Genomic DNA, 21,861 nt, shown 5'->3' with positions numbered 1-21,861 from the left:
AAACCTCTTTCAACTAAATTTCCATTCCCCTTCACCAGCTCCCGGTGTCATTCTGGTCAGATGCTGGGCTGGAGTATAGGTGTACTTGTTTAAATGAGGCTCTATTGTTAAGCTAATCTTTTACCCTACTTCCGTCTTGATTTCAGATAAACATTCTGTCATTTACTGAGTATGATGAGTGATCAATTTACTGTGAGACATAATCAAATTATGAATAATTGTATGTTGTGAGCTACAGCTCAAGTAAAATGGATTGAGATTATATCTTACAGATTTACCATAGTTTCCTTACAAGTATAAAAGTAAAGAAGCTTTCACCTCAGTTTTTGTCAATGAATGAGGGTCTTTATCTCAGAGATTAAATGGAAATGGTCGAACACAAACTTGTGTTCTTCTCCTATCATTGATATATTAATATGAAGTACAACTAAGTATCAAGTTAGCAAATATTAGGTAACGTGGAATCTTTGATTAGTTGAGCTAATATACTTATTGGTGTTTCTAGAAGCTCAGATCAGCATTAAAATATATTCAATATATATTCTTGTGTTTTGCTGCTATGTATTTGAGACATTGATATGCTTTAATGCAAGGAATATTCAAAGAACATGATCTCGAACAAAGAAAATGGCCTCCAGCAATTTTATTTTAATGAATTTTATGTAATTTTAATTTGCTAATGATTCAAAGAAATCCACAATAAAATAAAAGGCTTCTAAAAGACATCAAGAGAATTCCATAATAAAGATACTGAAGCAAAACTTTGGAAGTGGCCTTTGCAAATGAATTAAATGTGGAAAAGATTTAATGCTTAGGCGTCTGGTAGTTTATCCTGTGATGCACAAAATACCTATTTATAATGCAGGAGTATGATTCAAATTACTGACTGTATTTGTGTATTTTACTTCAAACTTAAATGAAGCATTTAAAACTTCTTGTTTTTGCTTTATTCACTTTTCAGACATTCCTCTGTTTAGATCTATCAACTTATTTCTCCATTATTTCTAGACCATGTCCAACTGATTGTCTACCTATTATTTTCTGAGTTTCAACTTTGCACTAACTTGTTTCTCATGCCTCTGGTCCAAAACAGACCAGTAGGTTAGTAGCTAAGGAATGTGTACGTTCAGACATGTGTCCCTAATGCACAGTGTGGCTGGGGAGCAGTCCATATGCTTGTTTAAAATAGGGTCTGCATACTTTACATAAAATGCTGTCATCAGTCCTCTTCCTATTCTCACCGAGTATCTTTCTTTTAGTTTATAGCACAGAATGAACCACAAATAATGTCTCAGCAGATCAGGGTCTTATCTTCAGTAATAAGACAAGGTTCATTATATTAAAGTGACAACATACATGTTACATTATATTAATGGTATTATAATGACTATCTCCAGTGAAAACTGGCCAGAACTGCCCTAGACTCTTTCAGACTATTCAAACACTTCCCAGAGACTGTGTGATATATCGGAGTGGGTGAAGCTTCTTAGATTAGCCATTTCATATCCATCGCCTTATTTGATTCTGGGAGAGGAAGTTCTGGTCTTGCAAGAGACATAGTTAATCCCTAACCCCAGGGAAAACCTCAGTGAGCCTAGGGGAAAGAGGAGGCTAATGGCTTATAATTCCAGAGAATTCAGTGATCCTGGAAGATGTGTTAGTTTTGAATGCTGGGAGTCAATGATCTTGGAGAATGGCATGGGGCTGAGACACAGTTATCCTGAAAAGAACTACAGATAATTTTTATTGTTGGGTGGGTGTGTTGTGTGGGGGTGATTTTGGTACTGGTGGACATTTCAGACCCCTCCTTGTGGAAGCCGACATCATCCAAACAGATGTGACGGAGATGGAGAAACTGGGAGAATGGAATGGAGTCTTTACAGGAAACAGGGTGTAAAGATGTTTAGTCAAGGTAACTGTTGGAGTCAGTAGGTTTATAATGGGCTTGTATTTCTAGCATCTGCAGTTCTTTGTTTTTGACCTTAACTCTGTGCCCTATTTTTCTCAATCCTTCCATCAAGCATACAGCATTTCTCTAACTACTGTGTTCAGACCTTTCATGGTGTTGAACATGTCCATTAAATCCTCTCTTAAATGTCTCTTCTTCAAGAAAAACAGTCCTAACTCCTTGAATATATCTACATAACTAAAATTCCTCATTCCTAGAGCCATTCCCTGAATCGTTTTTGCACACTCTTTAATGCCATCCTGTTTTAAAATGGAAATGTATTTTGCACAATAGTGAGAATGAGCTAATCTGTTAGCTGATGGGACATGGGGCCTTAGTTATGTCATATTTTAAAGTAGTAGTCCATAAGACGAGTAGATTCCAATGTTGAAATGTATATTTGTAACTGCAGAATGAATTTGTGTTACTTATAACATAATAATAAAAAAGCGTATGCTACAACTGTTAGTGAACAGGGAGCATTAACAACAAAAAAGAAACCTTTGTTTTAATTTGCATTTACAAAGCATTTTTATATTGGGAAAGTATATCATTGCTACTCCTGGAAGTGTTACAAACTAATATGAAGGAAGTTGAGGTAACAGTTTGCTGTTAAGAATGTTTTATAAAAGTTTGGAGGCATCTGTTCGACTTCATTCCAGAATTTAGGACATAAGTAGTTGAAGGGTGGGCACAAAAGTGAGGGGTCGATTTTTGAAAGCTTTAAAAGACCTAAGGTAACTTGACTTTATTGAATTATTGGAGTGCAGCATTTCAGCTTGAGTAACATCCAAAATAAACCAGTCAAATTGAAGGAACATCCAGTCAATGAAAGTGTAAGAACTTTTGGCCTCTGGAGAGGGAGATTGTCATTGGGGATTGAGCAAGACCTGGATCTGTAACAATATACAATGATTCATCAAGCAAAAATGTGCCAGGCTAAGTGGGTGTGTAATTATCTATTGCTGATAATACAATAATGTACTGCCAGGTGTCAACCACGAAAATGGCGCAGACAGTAGAAACTGGGACAGCAGGGTTCAATTTAGTTAAAAAAAAGGTTTTGCAAATAATTATTAGACAGCTGCTAATGTCAGTTATATATGCTGTAATGGAGATTGGCAAAAAATTATCTAGATTAAATGTTAATATAATATTTCAATGTGGAGATTCAAGCTCATGTAGATAAAGAGCTTGAATTGGTGAGGATTGTAAGAAAGTCATGAATACACAATCTCAGAGAAGCAATCAGTGACTCCATCACCTAGAAGGATCAAGATTCTCTACACCAAAATCTCACAGATGACCTTTTAGAAATTTATAAAATACTAGGGACACAGACAGGGTTAATAGTAGTTGTCTATTCCCTGGGATGGGGGGATTTGAAGTCTAAGGGGCACATTTTAGGGAGGGAGCAGAGGGATTTTAAAAAGACATGAGGGACATTTTTTTTACACAGAGGGTGGTTCGCATATGGAATAAACTTCCAAAAGTAGCAAGGGGTGAATGTGCGTACAATTACAATGTTTAAAAGACATTTGGAGAAGTACATGAATAGGGAAGGTTTGGAGGGATATGGGTCAGGAGCAGGCAGGAGGGGCTAGTTTAGTTTAGGATTATGGTCAGCATGGACCAAAAGGTCTGTTTCCATGCTGTATGACTCTATGAACCATATATTAGAGATTAGAGTCCTTATAATATGGAAACAGGCCCTTCAATCCAAACGGGCCTCCAAAGAGTAACCCACCCAGACCCATTCCCCTGCCCTATATTTATCCCTGACTAAGGCACCTGACACTATGGGCAATTTAGCATGGCCAATTTACCTAACCTGCACATCTTTGGATTGCAGGAGAGCACCTGAAGGAAACCCACACAGACACAGGGAGAATGTGCAAACTCCACACAGACAGTCACCCGAGGCTGGAATCGAATGTGGGTCCCTGGCACTGTGAGGCAGCAGTGATAAACACTGAGCCACCGTGCTATCCACATTTGTTGCCAATGAATCATAAAAAATGATCTGTTTTGAAAGTGTGACTGGAATGTTCAGACTGTTGTAAATGATGAAAGACAGGTGGACTGTAAATGACCTGTTGAAAGGGAATGAGAAACTCAAGCAATAAGCCACACCACCAAACAAGTGCAATGAGAAAACCATCCTCCCAATAGTGATAACTTTGACCAACATTGAAGGTGAGGGCTTTCATTAGGGACACAAAATCAGGACAACTATTATTGGAGCCTGTGCCAATGCCTTTAGCCGAAGCTATCTCACCTTACAGTGAGGGTGATCTGACTGGACTGGCCCTGACAAGTGGTCTCCCTGCTGAGAGGAGCAGGAAGTCAGAACAATAGACAACCTCAAAACAAACAAAAATCAGTCCAAAGAGCTATGTTTATAAATAAGGACGATAAACTACGCTGGTCAAGACCTGAAGTCAGATTGCTGTCAGTAAATTGCGTAATCATAGGCGAAGGTTAAACCTGCTCACAAAGTGGGCACCTCTAACTAGTAAATAATTCTGACATTTCCGGATCTGTTGTTGAAAGACAAATCTAAACAGAATCGGAGTTATTGAATGTGTATGTGATACAAGTTAACTCAATACCTGCCGTTTCTGTCTGTTGTAACATGATTCAAAATGTAAGGTCCACAAAATCAAGTTTAGGAACAGAGAATTTTTTTAAAAATCAGCAATCATAAGGGTCGGGGACGCGTTTAGTGGGTTGGAGGTTAATAATAAACATTGTTACAAATTAGTGAGTGCAACGGGAGTTAACAAAGACGCGTCGATCTGCAATTTGGAGTCGCGCCTGAAGTTTGGTTTTTCACCAGAGAGCATTGCACTGATCTTTGTCAAAGCTAGCAGAGCGACCGGCACTATACAGCTGCATTCAATTCTGATCTAATTGTTACACTTTCTATTCTTTTTGTTTTGCAAGGGAAAGCGGAACCACAGGATTGAAATGAAGGGATGTCTCTTCAGGAGATAGAGGAGAGTGCCTGTTGTAACTTTACTGCAGAAGAACATGTTACACAGACACGATCCAAGCAAATTTAAGAAAGTAACCAATGTGTCAAACCGATGAAGCGTTCAGCTTACTCAATGGCTAGTTTCTATTCTATTTGAAATCTTGCCCAGAATTCAAAATTGCAGTTAAGAGGTTCCCAGAGAGAGAGAGAGAGACCACGCCTCAACATCCGCAATATAAATAAGAGATCTCCCCAAACACTCCCAGAAACATTCCGGAAGCCAGTAAGATTTCAGCAAGCGGTGGATCGTGCAAAGTAGCTGCTCGTCTGCCAATCGTTGACATCAATGTGCCTTAGGATGAAAGGGGAGGTTCCCTATGGGTGGCTTCACGCCGGCGAGTTGCAGATGTGCCCCGCGTTGGACTGAGCGGGTCCTCACCAGCTCCTGATCTCTTGTCCACTCCGCAAGAGGAAGGATGCCTTATAGGAGATGAGTGCCAACCGAGAGGACCATGTGATCCTGTGTCAAAAGGCCATCGGGCTGGTCAACGAACTGTGCACCAAGAACCTTCTGGAACATGAGAAGTGCCTGGAGTTTGTGTTTTCCTCCTCCAGTCAGCTCCCCAGTGTAACTGAGACAGGTAAAGTAAGGAAACAGCTGATCACACTTAACATTAATGAGAAAGAGAATCCTTTCAATAAGTTTGGACAATAAACCAAGCGCCTTTCATTAAACCAAACTAGCCAACTTAATTCCAACTCAACTAGAATAACATAATAATGGCGAAGGGATCTATAAGATTTCTAACGTAGCTATGAGAAAGTATTGCACGTTCATCAATATCCATATGGTTACTTACAGTCTATAAATAGTATTGAAGTGAAATGTTCATCCCAGAATAAAAATTACGATCCGATTGTAAAGACAGTGTGTAAAAGTTCCCGAAACTGGCGAAACACAGAAGGGATTGTATTCTCTTTAGCATTCTAACTGTTCAGTACAGTCATGGGAAGCGATGGCACTCTGCACTGCCTGAAATTGCACGTTGTTCCCTGACAGTCTCTTGGCACTAGAGGGAAACAGTGACCAAGTTCACCCAGGGCAGCAGCAGCAGCAGCCACTCGCTCTCCGAGAGACGCTGAAATCTGCCATCCTACTTCAACTGGCGGGGCTGGGGAGAAGGAGCCAGGCATTAGATACTGCCTGTTCTCTCGGACACCTGACTGCACACTGCTCGAGGTGTTTGTTATTCAAAAACATGTTTCCCCTTCGATGAGAATCCATCCTTCGTGAGAACCGGCGATCCTCAGTGAGTGATAAAGGTCTGTTTGTGAGTTGACTTTTGCAAAACAGAAATGCTGGTAGAGCAAGGTTATTGAAATTTTAAGCCCGTGGGCTAGACCATGCTGCTTGTCCTCTCTGTAGAATGTGAGCCCTAGACAGCCAAGCGAGTTGATTTCATCAAGCTATAGATTGGAGTGTTCAGTCTCTCTGTCACATTCACTGTCCATTTCTTGTATCTATTCCAGTTCTGAGGGGGTGCATCCATCAGTTTCCCGGCACATACTAGGCTAAGTCCCACAGTCTGCTTTCGAGCCCACAGCGGCGTTGGGGTTACTCGAGTGAAGTCTGTTTTCCGGCTGGGGTTCGGTTAACGGTTTGAACAGAAGCTGCAGGTGAAAGTTGGCGTTAAAGGCCAGGTGTTTGGTGAAGTTGTCCTGCCATCTGTTGATTCCGAGACTGTGCCTGAGCATCCAAGTCGCGACTTGGGTCCCCCCGGGGAGGAGGATCGCGGTCATGTTCCGTGCCATGCGGTTGTGCTGAGGAGCTGTCCAGTTGCTGAATCTTCAATTCCCTTCTGAGTCAGTCGGGATCTCGGCCGGTGTGAGAGGAACATTCCTCGCCATATTTAACAGGCTTTCTGAATTGTTCCTTTCAGATTTCTGACTGCAGGTATTGGTGGGACATTTTTTTTTAAAAAAAGTCTTCCCTGAAATTTGTGTTGTTTCCGTGTGGGGTGCAGTTGAGAGGATTTTAAGGTTCTATTTCAGATTTTGACGTGTTAATCTTGACTATCATCTTGCTACGGTTATCATTGGTCCAGTTAGCTATGTCAGGCCAGGATCAATGTTAAGACTTGGGGTCATTTGCATTTGGTGCTTTGTGTGCTGTGAAGAGACCTCGCAGCTATGGTGTGCAAGTTGAATTCACACGTTATTGCCTGGCAGCTTGAGACTGTGAGTTGAGAACAGGTGAGTAAACGAACCAGTGCCAAATTTTAAAAATTATATGGGAAAATGGTTTCTTTCCAGATGAGGTAAGTTGTGTGTTAGGTTGGAGTGAAGACGCATTGTACGACTTCTTAAAACTAAACGCTTGAAACCCGCCTGTGAGAAGTGGGTGCTGTCTACCCTTCGGGAAAGGCTAGCTCAGGACTTTATGTGTACAGCAGCTGAATTTGTAAGTTAAATGGTGAAGTTTTCTGGAAAGTAGGCTGGGTTCATTTGCCAGACCTGTCCCACACTGTAACTTACGCCCCGCTGTTGGTAAGCTTACACTGAAAAGGTTAAAACATCTGAGCTTGAGACCGACTGGGGAAAGGTACCAATGGTCTTGGGAGGTACTGAATTCTTCTCACGGCTGTCATTCGAGAAAGCTCATGAACAGAGAGACGGCGAGATGCAGCTCTGTTGTAATTATTGGAGGCTATAGGATTCCAGAGGTGAGTCCGACCACTTCGACACAACCTTCCCATCTGCTGAAACATACACCGCAGTCAAATAGCAATTGGATCTGTTTGGATGTATTTTTTTTCCACTTGTTTATGTTCTTGTTGGCTTTGATGACTGTCTATTCTCGCCAAGGTGTGAGTGTAGATAATGATTACGTTGTCTACCTGATTTCCACCGAGCAGTTTAATCGTTACTGACTGTTGTTTTGCCTCTCTGACTCTTGCAACCCAATGTCCTCATCGGTGTTACTGAGCCCGGAATTATTTGTCTTCCTCAAGGCAGGACATGAAGTGGTTCAGTTGAAGTAATCGCTGCCAGGTTTAGGGGCAGAACTGTACACACACACTTACACACACATACAGGCACATACAGGCACACAGAAACACACACACAGGCACACACACACACACAGAGGCAGACAGGCACACACACAGGCACAAATGGACGCACACACAGGCACACACACACAGGCACAGAGACAAATGGACACACAGAGGCACAGAGACACAGACTCACAAAGGCACTCACATATACACACACAAGCACACACATACACACAGGCACTGACGCACACACGCACTTACACACACACACACCCACAGGCTCACAAACACACAGGCACTCACGCACAAACACGCACACAGGCACATACAGACCTTTCCCCGGAGATTATGCTTCTTTGATAAGAAGGTATTCGGCTGCAGCTTACACACTGGGTTGTGTGGCGATCGAAACACAGGGGCTTCAATAGTGTTCACTGTGGAATAGTCTTTCGTGTGCTCTTTAATCGCAAGAGTTAAACATCAACGCTTTCGAATACAAGGGTTGGAAAGAAGCAGCAGCGGGAACTGAAACCTGAAAATCATTGGCTGGTGCAAGGGGTAATTACAATTTTAATGAGCATCTACTCTATCAATTTATTTTGCCGGATCAGGGACATGTTTCCTTTCCATCACTGGTTGCCTTATCTTTTCCAAGTATGAAGGCATTTGTCATAATTTTTAATGAGATTTGTATTTTTTGGCATTTGGCATCTATGACTCTATATTTTCTTGTTAAAACGAGGGTCTGTGTTCACATGGGCCGTTCACAAAATGCACCAAATATGCAGATTACTGGTACCCTAAATCTAGGTTAGAACAATAGTCACATCAGCCAATTGACTGTGTACGCTTTAGAACATCCAATTTTGTGAGACCAATCGATTACTTACTTTGGACATTACATATTGGTGATATTCCCTCCAGGGGTGGGATTTCATTCAGTAAGGTGCACTCCAGCTGATCCTGTCAAGAATTCAAGGGATTAGTTACACAACAGGGGGAGGAAAACTGACATGGAAATAGAAACTGCTGCTCATACTCAACAGGTCAGACAGCATCTAGGGAGCAGGAAACAGTGCATGACAGATGTGCCAGGTTTTCAGCAAGTGCATGGGAGGGTGAGGAGAGAGGAGGAAATACAAGGGGTGGGGGGTGATAAGTATGTCATTGGACAGAAGACAGAAATGATTCAATAACAAACAAATGGTGGTGTGAGGCTAAAGGTGGTGGCAATTGAAGCAGAAGCAAGAAGCTGGGTCTTGAAGAATTGTTACTAGTAATCAAAGTTATCATCGCCTGTGCTACCTGAAAAGGAAAGGTTATATCTAAAAACATTAAAACTATTAGTTTTGCTGTGAATTTCTGCTATTAGGCTTTTTAATGAGTTAATCCAATTCTATTAACAGATATTAATGGTTAACTATCATCTAACTAGTGACCTGTTTAGTTGGTTCTTCAATTGCTTTGGAAAATACATAGTCAGATATCTTTTACTTTCTGGACTATCCAGTCAAATACCCCAACTCTGCTTCTGGCAAGTACTTTATGATAAAGCATTGGTCACAGTTGGAAGTACAAGTAACAAAAAACACACACTCTATTTGTTAATCATTAAATGATTCTTTCAAAGTAAAACTACTTATTTGAACAAATTTAAAAACTTTCAAGTTTGAAATACATATGCTTCATTCAAGGTTTACATCTCATGCTCATCACAATAGCTCCAGCCATGTACATGGCAAAGTGATTGTTGAGAGTGAAGATAGAAACTGAATGGTTGATTAATGATAACGTGCTTGTTCCAGTCATGCCTCTGTAACTTTAATTGCACATCCCATTAAATGTATTTGACAGGCAAGCTTCTTCTAGCAACTACACATGAATCTTTTCAAAAAGACCTTGTGGCTAGCCCTTTGGCAAATTGAAAGCTATCTTATTAAGATTGGAAATGCATTGATTTGTTTTTAAGTGAAATATCAATAACAGACAAGAACAACTGTGTATGTGTGCACCCATATTTCTAAGAGGTACACAACGGCTGACTAATTTAGAGAATAATTAACTTGCATAAATGATATATGTTTAAAGTTAATTGACAGGAAACTTTTTTTTTTAAAGAGTAAGCCGGGCTCCTCCAAGTATAAGTTCTTCTGATAAGAACTTTATGTTGTTAAACAATAAATTTGGGTGAAGGAGTTGGACATTATGTTCAGGTTGTACAGGGGCATTGGAGAGGTCTTTTCTGAAGTACTGTATACTGTTCTGGGTGGCCTGTTGTAGCTCAGATATGATTAAACTGGAGAGGTTTCAGAAGAGATTTACCAGGATGCCAGGAGTGGAGGATTTGAGTTATAAGGAGAGGCTGGATGGGCTGGGACATTTTTTTACTACAGCATAAGAGTATAAGTGGCGATCTTGTAGAGGTTTATAAAACCACGAGGGGGATAGATAAGGTGAATGGCAAGGAGCTTTTCTTTAGGGTGGGGAATTTCAAGATTTGGGAGCATATGTTTAAGTTGACAATGGAAACATTTTTAGCGAGAGAGTGTTTTTTGTATGGAATGAACTTCCAAAGGAAATGGTGGATGCTGGTACAGTTACCATGTTTAAAGTACATTTGGATAAGTACATGAATTAGAAAGGAGAGATTTGGGGCAAAGGCAGGCAGTGGGATGAGTTTAGTTTAGATTATAATGGGCATGGAGTAGTTGGGCCGAAAGATCTGTTTCCATGCCGTATGACTCTCTGACTCTAATTGACTAGTGCTAGGAAGATGAGTTTAACAGTGCAGGGAGGTCTTTGTAACGGCACAACTATAGCAAGGACACTGACAGCAAAATGGAACATTTCAAAGCTGGTGCATGTGAGTACATGCAGAAAAGAGCTGAGTGTAATGGTGGTGCTTGTTAATGTTACAGTTAGTGAGAAGAAACTAAGCCAACACTTGGAGAGATTTGTCACCAGTTTGGGGTGGTTTTGGAGAGATGTTCTGCACAGAGTTAAGATCACTCAGCCCCTTTTGCCTGTGTTGGCTCAATGAAAAAGCTATCCAATTCAATCCCAATTGCCCTTTCTGACCAGAACCCTGCCCCAATATTCTCAGCTCAAGCATTTATTCAATTCCATATTCACAACATACATTACAGATTATGACATTTTCTCCCCTCTCATATCACTTTTGGTCCTTTTGGCAATTAACTTAAATCTGTGTCCCCTGATTACCAATTGCCTTTCTAATAGTGGAAACAGTCTGATAACGTAAAGGGTTCCTATTGGACTAGATTTATTTGCTGCAGTGTAAATTTCTCAGGCACAGTTTACATTTTATTTCTGCGGTATAGTATACAGAGATAATGAGACTTACAATATCTGCTGTACATCAGGTAACTCATGGAAACAAAGACTCATTTTAGAAACAGTGTTAAGCATGCATAATATACTGTCATCAGTGCTAAGTAAAGTTGCTCTGTTGGTTTATGTATTGTAATGCTATATATTGCCTTATGTATATCTGATGCTGCTGTTAAACAAAGTCATATTTCCTTATAGCAGTAATTGAACATGTTGCTAGGGATTATGGCCCTCAGCCAAACATTGTGAGTACACTTGTGCATAGACTCAGAGATGAACATGAGTACTTCAGCTAGCGTGACTTTCAGAGTCTTCCTGACAAACTGAATGAGTGCAGTTGAAGTAGCTCGGATTATTATGCCAGCAATTTTATCATTGTCCTAACTATTAAGAATCTTCTAATCTTTTCACTCTAATTACTTCCATCAATCAAGTCAATGTTTGTGCTTGTTGCTGCCACTCAACTTTTATTGCTGCCACACATTTTACAGCCTCCTGAGCCCTGTTGTGGTAGTTTCGTATTACAGGAGAGGAAATCATGAGCTTCACAACAAAATGAAAGCTATCATTTCCCTTGCATGTAACAAGGGACTGATTTATTGCAGTTCCTCCTTTACAGATTCAATGCTGCTTCTCAAACATTAATGTGTTGCTGTACTGTTCATTGTTCTGGTGGATTGCTCCTGATCACTCCCTGGCTCAGTGACCTGCTGGGCGTTACTGCTTAACAGGCTGGTAGAAACTGTTTTATTTGATAACATTTTGAAATCCAGCAGAAATTGAGGGATTTTGTTAAAATTGAGCATTTTAAAGTTCCAGTGTATTGACTTGGGAAGCTTATTTCCTCTGTGACCCCAGGGGGATCTTTGCAAATTAAAGGAGAGATGTTTTTTTTTCTCCTGGGAAATATTTAATCCTCACAACATGGGTTGACACCCGAGCTCCTGTAGCAGTGTTCAGTAAATTTTATACTGTGACAGATTTGAAATTGATTGCTACGTGAAGTAACTCCATGGAGGTGTGTGCTGGACCATAACCTGATTCTTGTGCCTGGAGCGTCTCAGAAGAGATTCATCCTCTTCTTCAGGCGGTAATGGCTTCAAGGCTGTGGCATCCATCGTGTTGATCCTGTTGTCAGAGGTTTCTTCCAGACTGGGCAGAAGGGGAGAACCCGTGTGTTCTGACAGTCTCGCTGGATGTTCTGAGGGGCCGGGTATAGTTTGTTCCTGTCCCGTTTGTGAGTTTGCAGCTTTTAAGTGGTTCACGTGCTTTTTCAGGACCACATTACCTATCTGAACTCTATATGCCATTGGACCTGATCTTGCGTCGACCATGACTTGTACCCATGCGGGGCCATTCCCGTGATTTCAAAACCAAAGTTCATCCCCTGAAGTAAACAACCTCTCTCTCTTAGAGGAATCCTGTGTCTCCAGCATTGGCATTGCTGATGCCATTCACCACCCCCCACACACACCCCCCACCCCCACCCCCCTCCCCAAGGTCTGGGGAGATCAGGTTTAACCTGGTGTGGAGTCTTCTCTCCATTAGCTACTCTGCTGGAGCTACCCTTGTAGTTGTGTGAGGGATGGTCCTGTAAGCAAACAGGAATGGGAGCAGTTTGCTATCGAGTGAAGGTGTAGGCTATTTCTTTAAGCCTGCTTCCAATGTTTGGACTGCTCTTTCTGCTAGGTCATTGGATGATCAATGGCATGGAGCTGTCCTTACATGCCTAATGCCATTTGACTTTAGCAAATACTTAAATTCCCTGCAGCAAAATAATGGCCCACTCTCTGTGACCAACACCTTTTGGGAGTCTGTGTGCTGCAAAAGATGCTGTTAGCTTTCCCATCATCATCCCCATGTTTGACAAAGGAACTCTCTTATTCCGACCACTTTGAAAGGGTGTCCGAGAACACGGAGACTATGAAAAGACCGGCAAATCAACATGTAACTAATTCTAGGGGTACCCGGGCATTCCCGCAAATGTGGAGGAACTGCTGGTGGTAATCTTTGTCTTTGTTAAAAATCACACAACACCAGGTTATAGTCCAATAGGTTTAATTGGAAGCACTAGCTTTTGGAGTGCTGCTTCTTCATCAGGTTATCCTTGTTGGCACTCTGGGCACTACCCCACTAATGTGGCATTGTCCGCATCCAATCTGGCTACTAGACATAACCTCTCACCAACATCACCATATTGGAAACCCCCAGATGACCCTGGTGGAGTTCAACCAGTATTTCGCTCTGCACAATCACTATTTCTCCCCATAATAATATGACATCATTTACGGTGATCTGGTCTCTCTGGGTCCAGGAAAGTTCCAATTCTGGTTGTGATGGCCCTTCTGTCCGCCCCCCCCCATCACTGTCAGCAGTTTCAGTTTTGTCAGGATGGGATCATTCTCTGTCCAAAGTCTGATATTGTCAGCGGTGATCGGAAAGGGGTCCGGAAAGTTTAAAATCCAGAAAAAACGGACTTTTCTAGTGGTGGCACCACTGATGGAGTATCTGCCAGCAGGAGGCACCCCAAGTCATTCACATTTGTCAGTCGGTTTCCCGAGCAGCATTTTAACTTGTAATTGCGCGCACACACAATTACAGCCCACCGCTGAATTTGACCTGAAGCAATGGGTGGCACGGTCCTGTCCTCTTTTAGCAGGGGTTTGTGGTGTATTGCTATTACAAATTTATGTTCATTAAGGTATTGTCAGAACTTTCTCACACCAATTTCACCCCATTAAGCTTGAACCTGAGCCTTTTACTACAATCAGTGGGAACTGAACCAGCTACATCTCATAAGAGACCAGAACCCGAAGTTGTACCCTTAATCTGTAAAGCTTCCCTGGTATAAGTTCTCAGTCTGGCCAAGGTCTAATGTAAACTTAAGAGTTGGAGTCCAGAGTGAATTTGCTAAAGACTGCTTCCACAATCACTGACATACCCGCACTGGTAACCACCTCCATTAGAACTGGGTGACCATTTAACCAGGTGCTTATTTTAGTTCTGATTTGGATATTGCTAAGAAATTTCACTGTTCCAAATGAGATGTTGGTGGACTTTTGAGGGTGAGCCCTCTCTGATGCCAGCCTATTAGATAGCTTATTTAATTCTGGCCATTAGTAACTCACATACTGTAACTCATATACTCCACTTGCTGCATTTTCCAGTGATAAAGGAAGTTGCAGTGCCTGTTTGAAATCCAGTTGGACTTCATCTAGTGTGTGCTTTTTCATGGTTATAGCATTGTTCCCACATTCTAAATGGTCTCACCGCATCTCATTAAGGGTTAAACAAATGTCACATGCCTCTGCCAGTCATCTTAACCTGGTCCAAAATCCCAATACGGATTCCCTAGCACAGCCGAGTAAAACCAACAATGTCTCACACATAGAGGAGGCTGGGGGTTGTAATGTTCCTTAGCTAAATCAATCAACTCTTGAATGGGTTTAGTATCTGGTCCCTCATGGAAAGTTAGCTTCCCAATAATCGAAAAAGCTGTGGATCCACAAACTATCAAGAGAATTCCTCATTGCTTTTTGTCTGCCCCAGTGTCATTTTCCCAGAAACAAAAATGCATTCTTTCCACCTACTGGGCCCAGTCTTCTACAGCAGGCTCAAATAAGTCAACATTCCCAAATAACAGCATAATGCCAGAAATATTTACCATAACACAAAGGCAACCATTGTGAGTGGAACACTAAAGGGGCATATCTCACTCTTATCACCACTGAAGTAATTTTATGAAGGCCTGTATCCCATCACCAAGTCACCCTTTATTTACATGTGAGTAGTACGTGATACTATCTCAACTAGCTCATTGCCGGCTCCTAGAGTGAACAGAGCCTCTGACATCTGTGTCAGCCAGGATTATTTGATGAGGGCTGTTACCCTGGTCCAATCAGGGACCTTATATTCTGATTCCAATCACAACAGGCATGTGTTTACCTCTATATTTCTTGTCCAATTTTATTCTCCGTGCAAAGTGCAGATTCTCTCTTGTTTGATGATATCATAGCATTTTCCAGTAAGCTTAGATATGACACAGTGAAGAGTGTGTTATGAAGAGGAATCTAGGATAGTGAATTAAATAAATCCCTAAAAATGGCCAAACACTTAGCTCCCATGGCCTTACATTCAAGACAGCACAAAGTGTTACATCTTTTTATGAGCAATAGTTCATTTCCTGCAGTGATGCTCTGGAGATCCTTGAATGTTGCAGTACAATGTAATAATAAACTGCTAAGGTAGAGTTACGTTCAATCTGCAGTACGGTTTATCCCTTAAGGCCAGTGTTCAGCTATTCTTTGAGGCGCCCATGAATTCTGGAGCTTAATTGTAGCTGAGGCGATTCAACTAACACTGTCAGCTTTTATCCATGATAACGTCTTTTGCTCCTTTTTCGTTGTTTTACTTTTACTTTGATTTTTCCCTCATGTTTTGTCTCCTTTTCATCTCACTTTGACGTTTTCCTCTCTCCGATGTTGTGAAGCTCGTGACCTGTTACCAAGGTTCAGATTGGTGATCTTACTTTGATTATCTACGAGCCACATTCTAACGTCATAGTTGAGTAAACCCTGGTGTGGAGCACCTTGTCTTGTGTGGCATCAATTGAATTTTTTATGGTTTTGGAACCTGCTGCTCCCCAGCACGATGTTCTGGAAATGCAAATGGCTAGTGGCATAATGAGATCAAGAAGGCATTTGAAACTTCATGAACACTGAGTCCATAGGTTTATCCCCTTAACCCATAAAAAACTAAAGGAAGAGCAAGTAACAGGGAGGGATTTTGCATGAATAAGAATCAAAATGGATACAGTAAGTGAAATAAAGAGAAGATTAATGTAAAGAAAGAGAGGAAGAGACAAAAAGAAAATAAGAAATTGTTTTTCTTTGAAGCTAAAAACCCGATCGGAAGAATTGGCCGGAATAAGATTGCAGTTTCAATGTTTCCCTTTCTGGGCCTTCAAACAGTTTCATATCTTGTTCATAAATCATGTCATTTAGCAGGGAGCTTACAACGTGAAATAAATGGCTGTGGTGAGATTCTTCTGTAATTACAGTGAAAAATGCAGCAATTTCCTGACACTTACTGAGAGCTTGACTTCGAGCTTCAGTTTGTGTGAGGTTAACGGCAATGCCATGCCAATCAAATTGGCATTAACTCATAACTCATGGCATACAGCTGAAAATGATTTTAAAAGCAATCCAAAACCATTTATTGTTTCTTTAGCACACATAAGTCATTTTGTTTTTCTTCAGGGAATTGAGTTTTTTTATATTTAAATGCTTAAAAAATGCCCACTGGGGCCTTTGTATCTACAAAATGTCTAATTTTAAGAGGGTTTTCAGGCATCCAAATGGCAGAATAAATAGTGCTAATACTAAATCAGAAACTGCTGGTAAAACTCAGCAGGTCTGACAAGGTCTGTGCAGAGATAAACAAAGTTAGCATTTTCAGTTCAAGGTGATTCTTCTTCAGAACTGAGAGTCATATCGGACTCGAAATGCTTACTCAGTCTTGTTCTCCACAAATGTTGTCAGACCTTCCCAGCGGAAAGATGTTGTGAAAGCTGAAAGAGTCCAAAAAAGATTTACAAGGATGTTGCCAGGGTTGGAGGATAGGGATAGGCTGGACAGGCTAGGGCTGTTTTCCCTGGAGCATCAGAGGCTGAGGGGTGACCTTATAGAGGTTTACAAAATTATGAGTGGTATGGATAGAGTAAATAGACAGTCTTTTCCCTGGGGGTGGGGAATCCATAACTCGAAGGCATAGGTTTGGTGTGAGAGGGAAGAGATATAAAAGAGACCTAAGGGGCAACGTTTTCACACAGAGGGTGGTACGTGTATGGAATGAGCTGCCAGAGGATGTGATGGATACTGGTACAATTGCAACATTTGAGCAACATAAGAGGCATTTGGCTGGGTAGATGAATAGGAAGGGTTTGGAAGGATACGGGCAGCGTGCTGGCAAATGGGACTAGCTTGGTTTGGGACATCTGGTCGGCATGGACAGGTTGGACTGAAGGGTCTGTTTCCATGCTGTACATCTCTATAACTCTATGACCTGTTGAGATACCCTAGTCCTTTCTGTTCTGATTTCACGTTTCCTATGTCTGTAGTATTTGGCTTTTATTTGAGTAACTGGAGCTGAGCTGCTTTGAGATGGTCTTGTGACACAATTGGCAGCATCTTTGCCTCTAAACCAGAAGCTTCAAGTTCAAGCCATGCCCCTTGGATTGATGACTCAGGAAGGTGCGTTCATAGTATGGTCAGACAGGCGCAGTGTCTGCCTGCAAATCCTTCCACTACGTATCAATGGCAGGTGGTAAGAATGGGAGAGATTCCAGGTCAGCGATGTTCTGGAAAGAGATTGGAGACACTCCCACCACTATCCATAGCTCCAGACTTCAACATGCATGTAAATGTGTGTGATGCTATTGCTATGTGAACTCCCTAACTGAATTGCAATACACCACCACCAGGTTATCTCAATTAACTTGCCTGTGGATTGTGGGCTTGTCTGTCACCTTGCACATTTATTTTAAGGCAGGAGATTGCAAATACACAATTTTTACAGACTATTGCTTAAAACTGAATTACTCTGTCTTTGGTTTAGATGATTCCGACCAAATTGCAGATAGATAAAGCAGGATAACTCTATCCCCTGTATATATTTGTAATTATTTGAATTTATACTGGGATGATTTATCCTGTGTGATACTTACTTGGGGGTCTGAGTCGAGACCAGAGTGCTGGAAAAGCACAACAGGTCAGGCAGCATTCGAGGAGCAGGGAAATCGATGTTTCGGGCATAAGCCCTTCATCAGGATTTGTCATTTTGGACATAAGCCCTTCATCAGAAAATTTCCCGATGAAGCACTTATGCCGGAAATGGATGCTGCCTGACCTGCTGTGCTTTTTCAGCACTCCACTCTCGACTCTGATGTCCAGTATCTGCAGTCCTCACTTTCTCCTTCTTTGGGGGTCTGGCCATGTATCCTGTGTGTGCAGGGTGGTTATTCTGCACACATATTAACTGAGAATTTCTTGGAGCCTTAGTCTCTGGAAACAAAATCTAAGGTTAAATTGATATAATCTCCCATCTTATTCATTATTTTTCTTTGGTAATTTTGGGAACACAACTGCAAATGTGGATGGACTAAATTGGCTAATTTATCCTTGCTTTTTTTTTGCTGTGATTAGTTTTATTGCTTTGTGTCAATTAATGAGATTAGCATACAAGGTTCATGAGCTACTCACCAAGAGCTGTCAGAGTGGATTAGTCAAAAGTAGCCATTCGCAAAGGCCTTCAGAGCACGTACATTTAGTATTGAGTAGTTTCCTACAGCATTAGCTTTGCAATAAAACTGTTGCAGAAAAGGCCTGAAAGAAATGTCATTAAGAAAGCCTGTAACTCGATGGATGTGAAGTTAGAAGAAGATTGTCTTTGATTACGTTGTGTTCTTCCTTAATTTGGGAGGAGATTTTCTTCTTAATGACTAAACAGTTGTTTTCATTACATTAGATCACCAGATGCATTGACCTGAGATCCATCTTATACCTACAACTGGCTGACAATGATCATGATCTTTTATGTGCGATGATGTAATGTGTCCAGCTGACAATGGCAGAGATATGGATAAAAGCAAATTACTGCGGATGCTGGAATCTAAGCTTTGACAAAGCTTTGTGAGCTTTGACAAAGGGTCAGTTAGACTCGAAACATCAGCTCTTTTCTCTCCTTACAGATGCTGCCAGACCTGCTGAGATTTTCCAGCATTTTTCAGGGTGAGAATGGGGTGGAGGGTGAGGGGAAGCCATCTTCTTCAGAGAAACCGACAGAGGAGGGGATCACATTGGGATCCTGAACCAACATCCATTTCAAACCCAGTTCTAAGGGCCTGGCATATTTCTGCGCGTTTATTCCATTTTAGTTGTTGATACAATCTTAAGTTAATTGAACAATTTCATTCCTTATTGAAGTGTCATCGAAACATTTAAAAATTATTATGTTGTGTTGAACTACCTTGCATCCCCAAAAATTATGAACACTATTTTTGCCTCGATAAGTAGTGAGCCTTGTCTGCTCCAGTTATAATTGCTTCTGATACAATTGCCTATGATAACAAGAAGCCTTTCTTTCTGCTGTAATTTGTCTCTGACCGGACTGTTGCTTCTCTCCGATAATGTTTCCAATCCTTGGTGCCCAATGGCCAACTTCTGCTCCTATTTTATTTCTTGATGTCACCCCAAACCTTTCATTCCTCTGATTCCAGCTACTTAAATATCCCCAGTTTCCATATCTCTGCCCAAAGAGAGAAAATGCTGGAAAATCTCAGCAGGTCTGGCAGCATCTGTAAGGAGAGAAAACAGCTGACGTTTCGAGTCTAACTGACCCGTTGTCAAAGCTCACAAAGCTTTGTTAAAGCTTAGATTCCAGCATCCGCAGTAATTTGCTTTTATCCATATCTCTGCCATTGTCAGCTGGACACATTACATCATCGCACATAAAAGTTCATGATCATTGTCAGCCAGTTGTAGGTATAAGATGGATCTCAGATCAATGCATCTGGTGATCCAATGTAATGAAAACAACTGTTCACAGTAAAGCAGTCACATTGCGCATGAGATAGAGAAATTATATGGGTGGCATGATGGCTCAGTGATTAGCACTGCTGCTTCACAGCACCAGGGGTCCAGGTTTAATCCCAGCTTTGGGCGATTGTCTGTGTGGAGTTTGCACATTGTCTCCATGTTTGTGTGGGTTTCCTCTGGGTGCTCCGGCTTCCTTCCATGGTCCAAAGATGTGCTGGTTCGGTGAATTGCCCATAGTGTTCAGGGATGTGTAGGTTGGGGCGCATGGGTCTGAGTGGGTTACTTTTTGAAAAGTCAGAGAGGACTTGTTGGGCCAAATGGCCTGTTTCCATTATGTAAAGGATTCTGTGACCATACTTCTGCAGGTCACATCCTTTCACAGGATATTAACGCCATTGGCAAGAGAAGCATTTGTTTCCCAACCCTAATTGTCCTCGTGAAAGTGGTTAGGGAGCTTCCTTCTCGAACCGCTACAGTTCATGCGGTGAAGATACACCCATAGTGCTGATCAAAGTGTGTGGGGGGTGGGGGGGCAGTACTTTGATCCACTGACAATGAAGTCATTTCTAGTGCTTACAATGAAGCTGAATGATCTGTCTGGTTTCATTCTTCCTTAACCTTTCTGCAGCAGTTTAATGGCTTCAATCGTTTCACAGCTCTCGGGGTCTGCAATTATACCCAGCCCAGGAAAGGATGACAGATTTCCTTTCCTAAAGGTCAGGTGTGTTTTTCCAATAATTTTATAATTTAATGGTCATCAGAAATGAAACTGCAAGGCGTCCCCAATTTACAAATTTCTGACTTACCAAACTTGTAGTATGGACACAGATGCAATTTTAAAGACCCAATATGTGAACGTTTCCCAAACCTATGAACATCTCCTTTATATTGTCCTGTGTTGTGTTCAAGTTGTATACAAATTGATTTGTGAACAGACTACAGAACAGAATCCTATCACAACCCAGGAACAGATTATAATTTTTTCCCCTCTGATTTATGAATGAACTTCACCCGGCTGTATGGTGAGGTTAGGTCCTGTTTCTCAATTAGACCAGATGTCTGGATTACCCCAGTCCAGTAACATTTTCACTACACCACTATCCCCACATGTACTATCTGTTCTTCCACTGCAGTTTTCTGCTTGAAGGTAGGTCCAATCAACAATGAAAAACTCTCTACAACTGATGGGACAAGGAGGCAGATCCCACATCCACCCACTGGAAGGTGGCTGAAACCCCATTGGCTCGAATTTGATCACACCAACCAGTCAACCAACTAAATCAAACTGGCTCCGAGTTGCCTTGGCAACCTTCACTTTTACAGGAATGTTGTAGTCTGGAGCTATAGGGGTGATGGCAGAGACTCCAGTTCCTATCCATTACCTGGTTACTCATTAACCTCCACCTGCTTTTCCAACCTACCATTGACACATGCTTGAAGGATTTACATGTTGATCACCAGCCTATTTAGCCTGTGTGATGCACATATCTTCCTTGGCTGTCAAGTCCTGGAGTCCCACCCAGAACCCCTGACTCAGAAACAAGGGCATTATCCACTACACCACAATGTCTCTGCTCCCCATTATTTGAGATAAACATTTGAAAAGAGCAGCATAAGGAGCAATTAAGATCCTCAGACAGCACCTACCCAAACCCCCAACCACTTCTATCTAGAAGGACAAGGGCAGCAGAAACATGGGAAGACCATCACCTGCAAGTTCCCCTCTAAGCCACTTACTATCCTGACTTGGAAACATATCATTGTTCTTTTAGTGTCACTGGGTCAAAATCCTGGAATTCCTTCCCTATGATATTATGGATCCATGCGCAGCGCATGGACAGCAGTGGTTCAAGATGGTAGCTCACCACCACCTTCTCAAGGGCAACTAGGGATAACAATAAATGTGAGCCCAGTCAGTGACAGCCATATCCCCAG

General features: G+C 41.6%; 1 protein-coding gene across 1 annotated transcript in view; it reads left to right on the top strand.

Annotated features, from left to right (window-relative positions):
• The first annotated feature begins 5,415 nt into the window (after nucleotides 1-5,415).
• The window catches only part of LOC132828229 (synaptotagmin-6-like), a 300,199-nt gene continuing 283,753 nt past the window's right edge, over nucleotides 5,416-21,861 (top strand). Inside the window, exon 1 of the mRNA XM_060845187.1 lies at nucleotides 5,416-5,566. Within this exon, the coding sequence (XP_060701170.1) occupies nucleotides 5,416-5,566 (151 nt within the window). The remainder of the gene's footprint in view (nucleotides 5,567-21,861) is intronic.

This window comes from Hemiscyllium ocellatum, chromosome 26, assembly GCF_020745735.1.
Source record: "Hemiscyllium ocellatum isolate sHemOce1 chromosome 26, sHemOce1.pat.X.cur, whole genome shotgun sequence".
In the NCBI taxonomy this organism is placed as follows: domain Eukaryota; kingdom Metazoa; phylum Chordata; class Chondrichthyes; order Orectolobiformes; family Hemiscylliidae; genus Hemiscyllium; species Hemiscyllium ocellatum.
The sequence above is the reverse complement of the archived record's forward strand: the minus strand, read 5'-3'. Positions and strand labels throughout refer to the sequence as shown.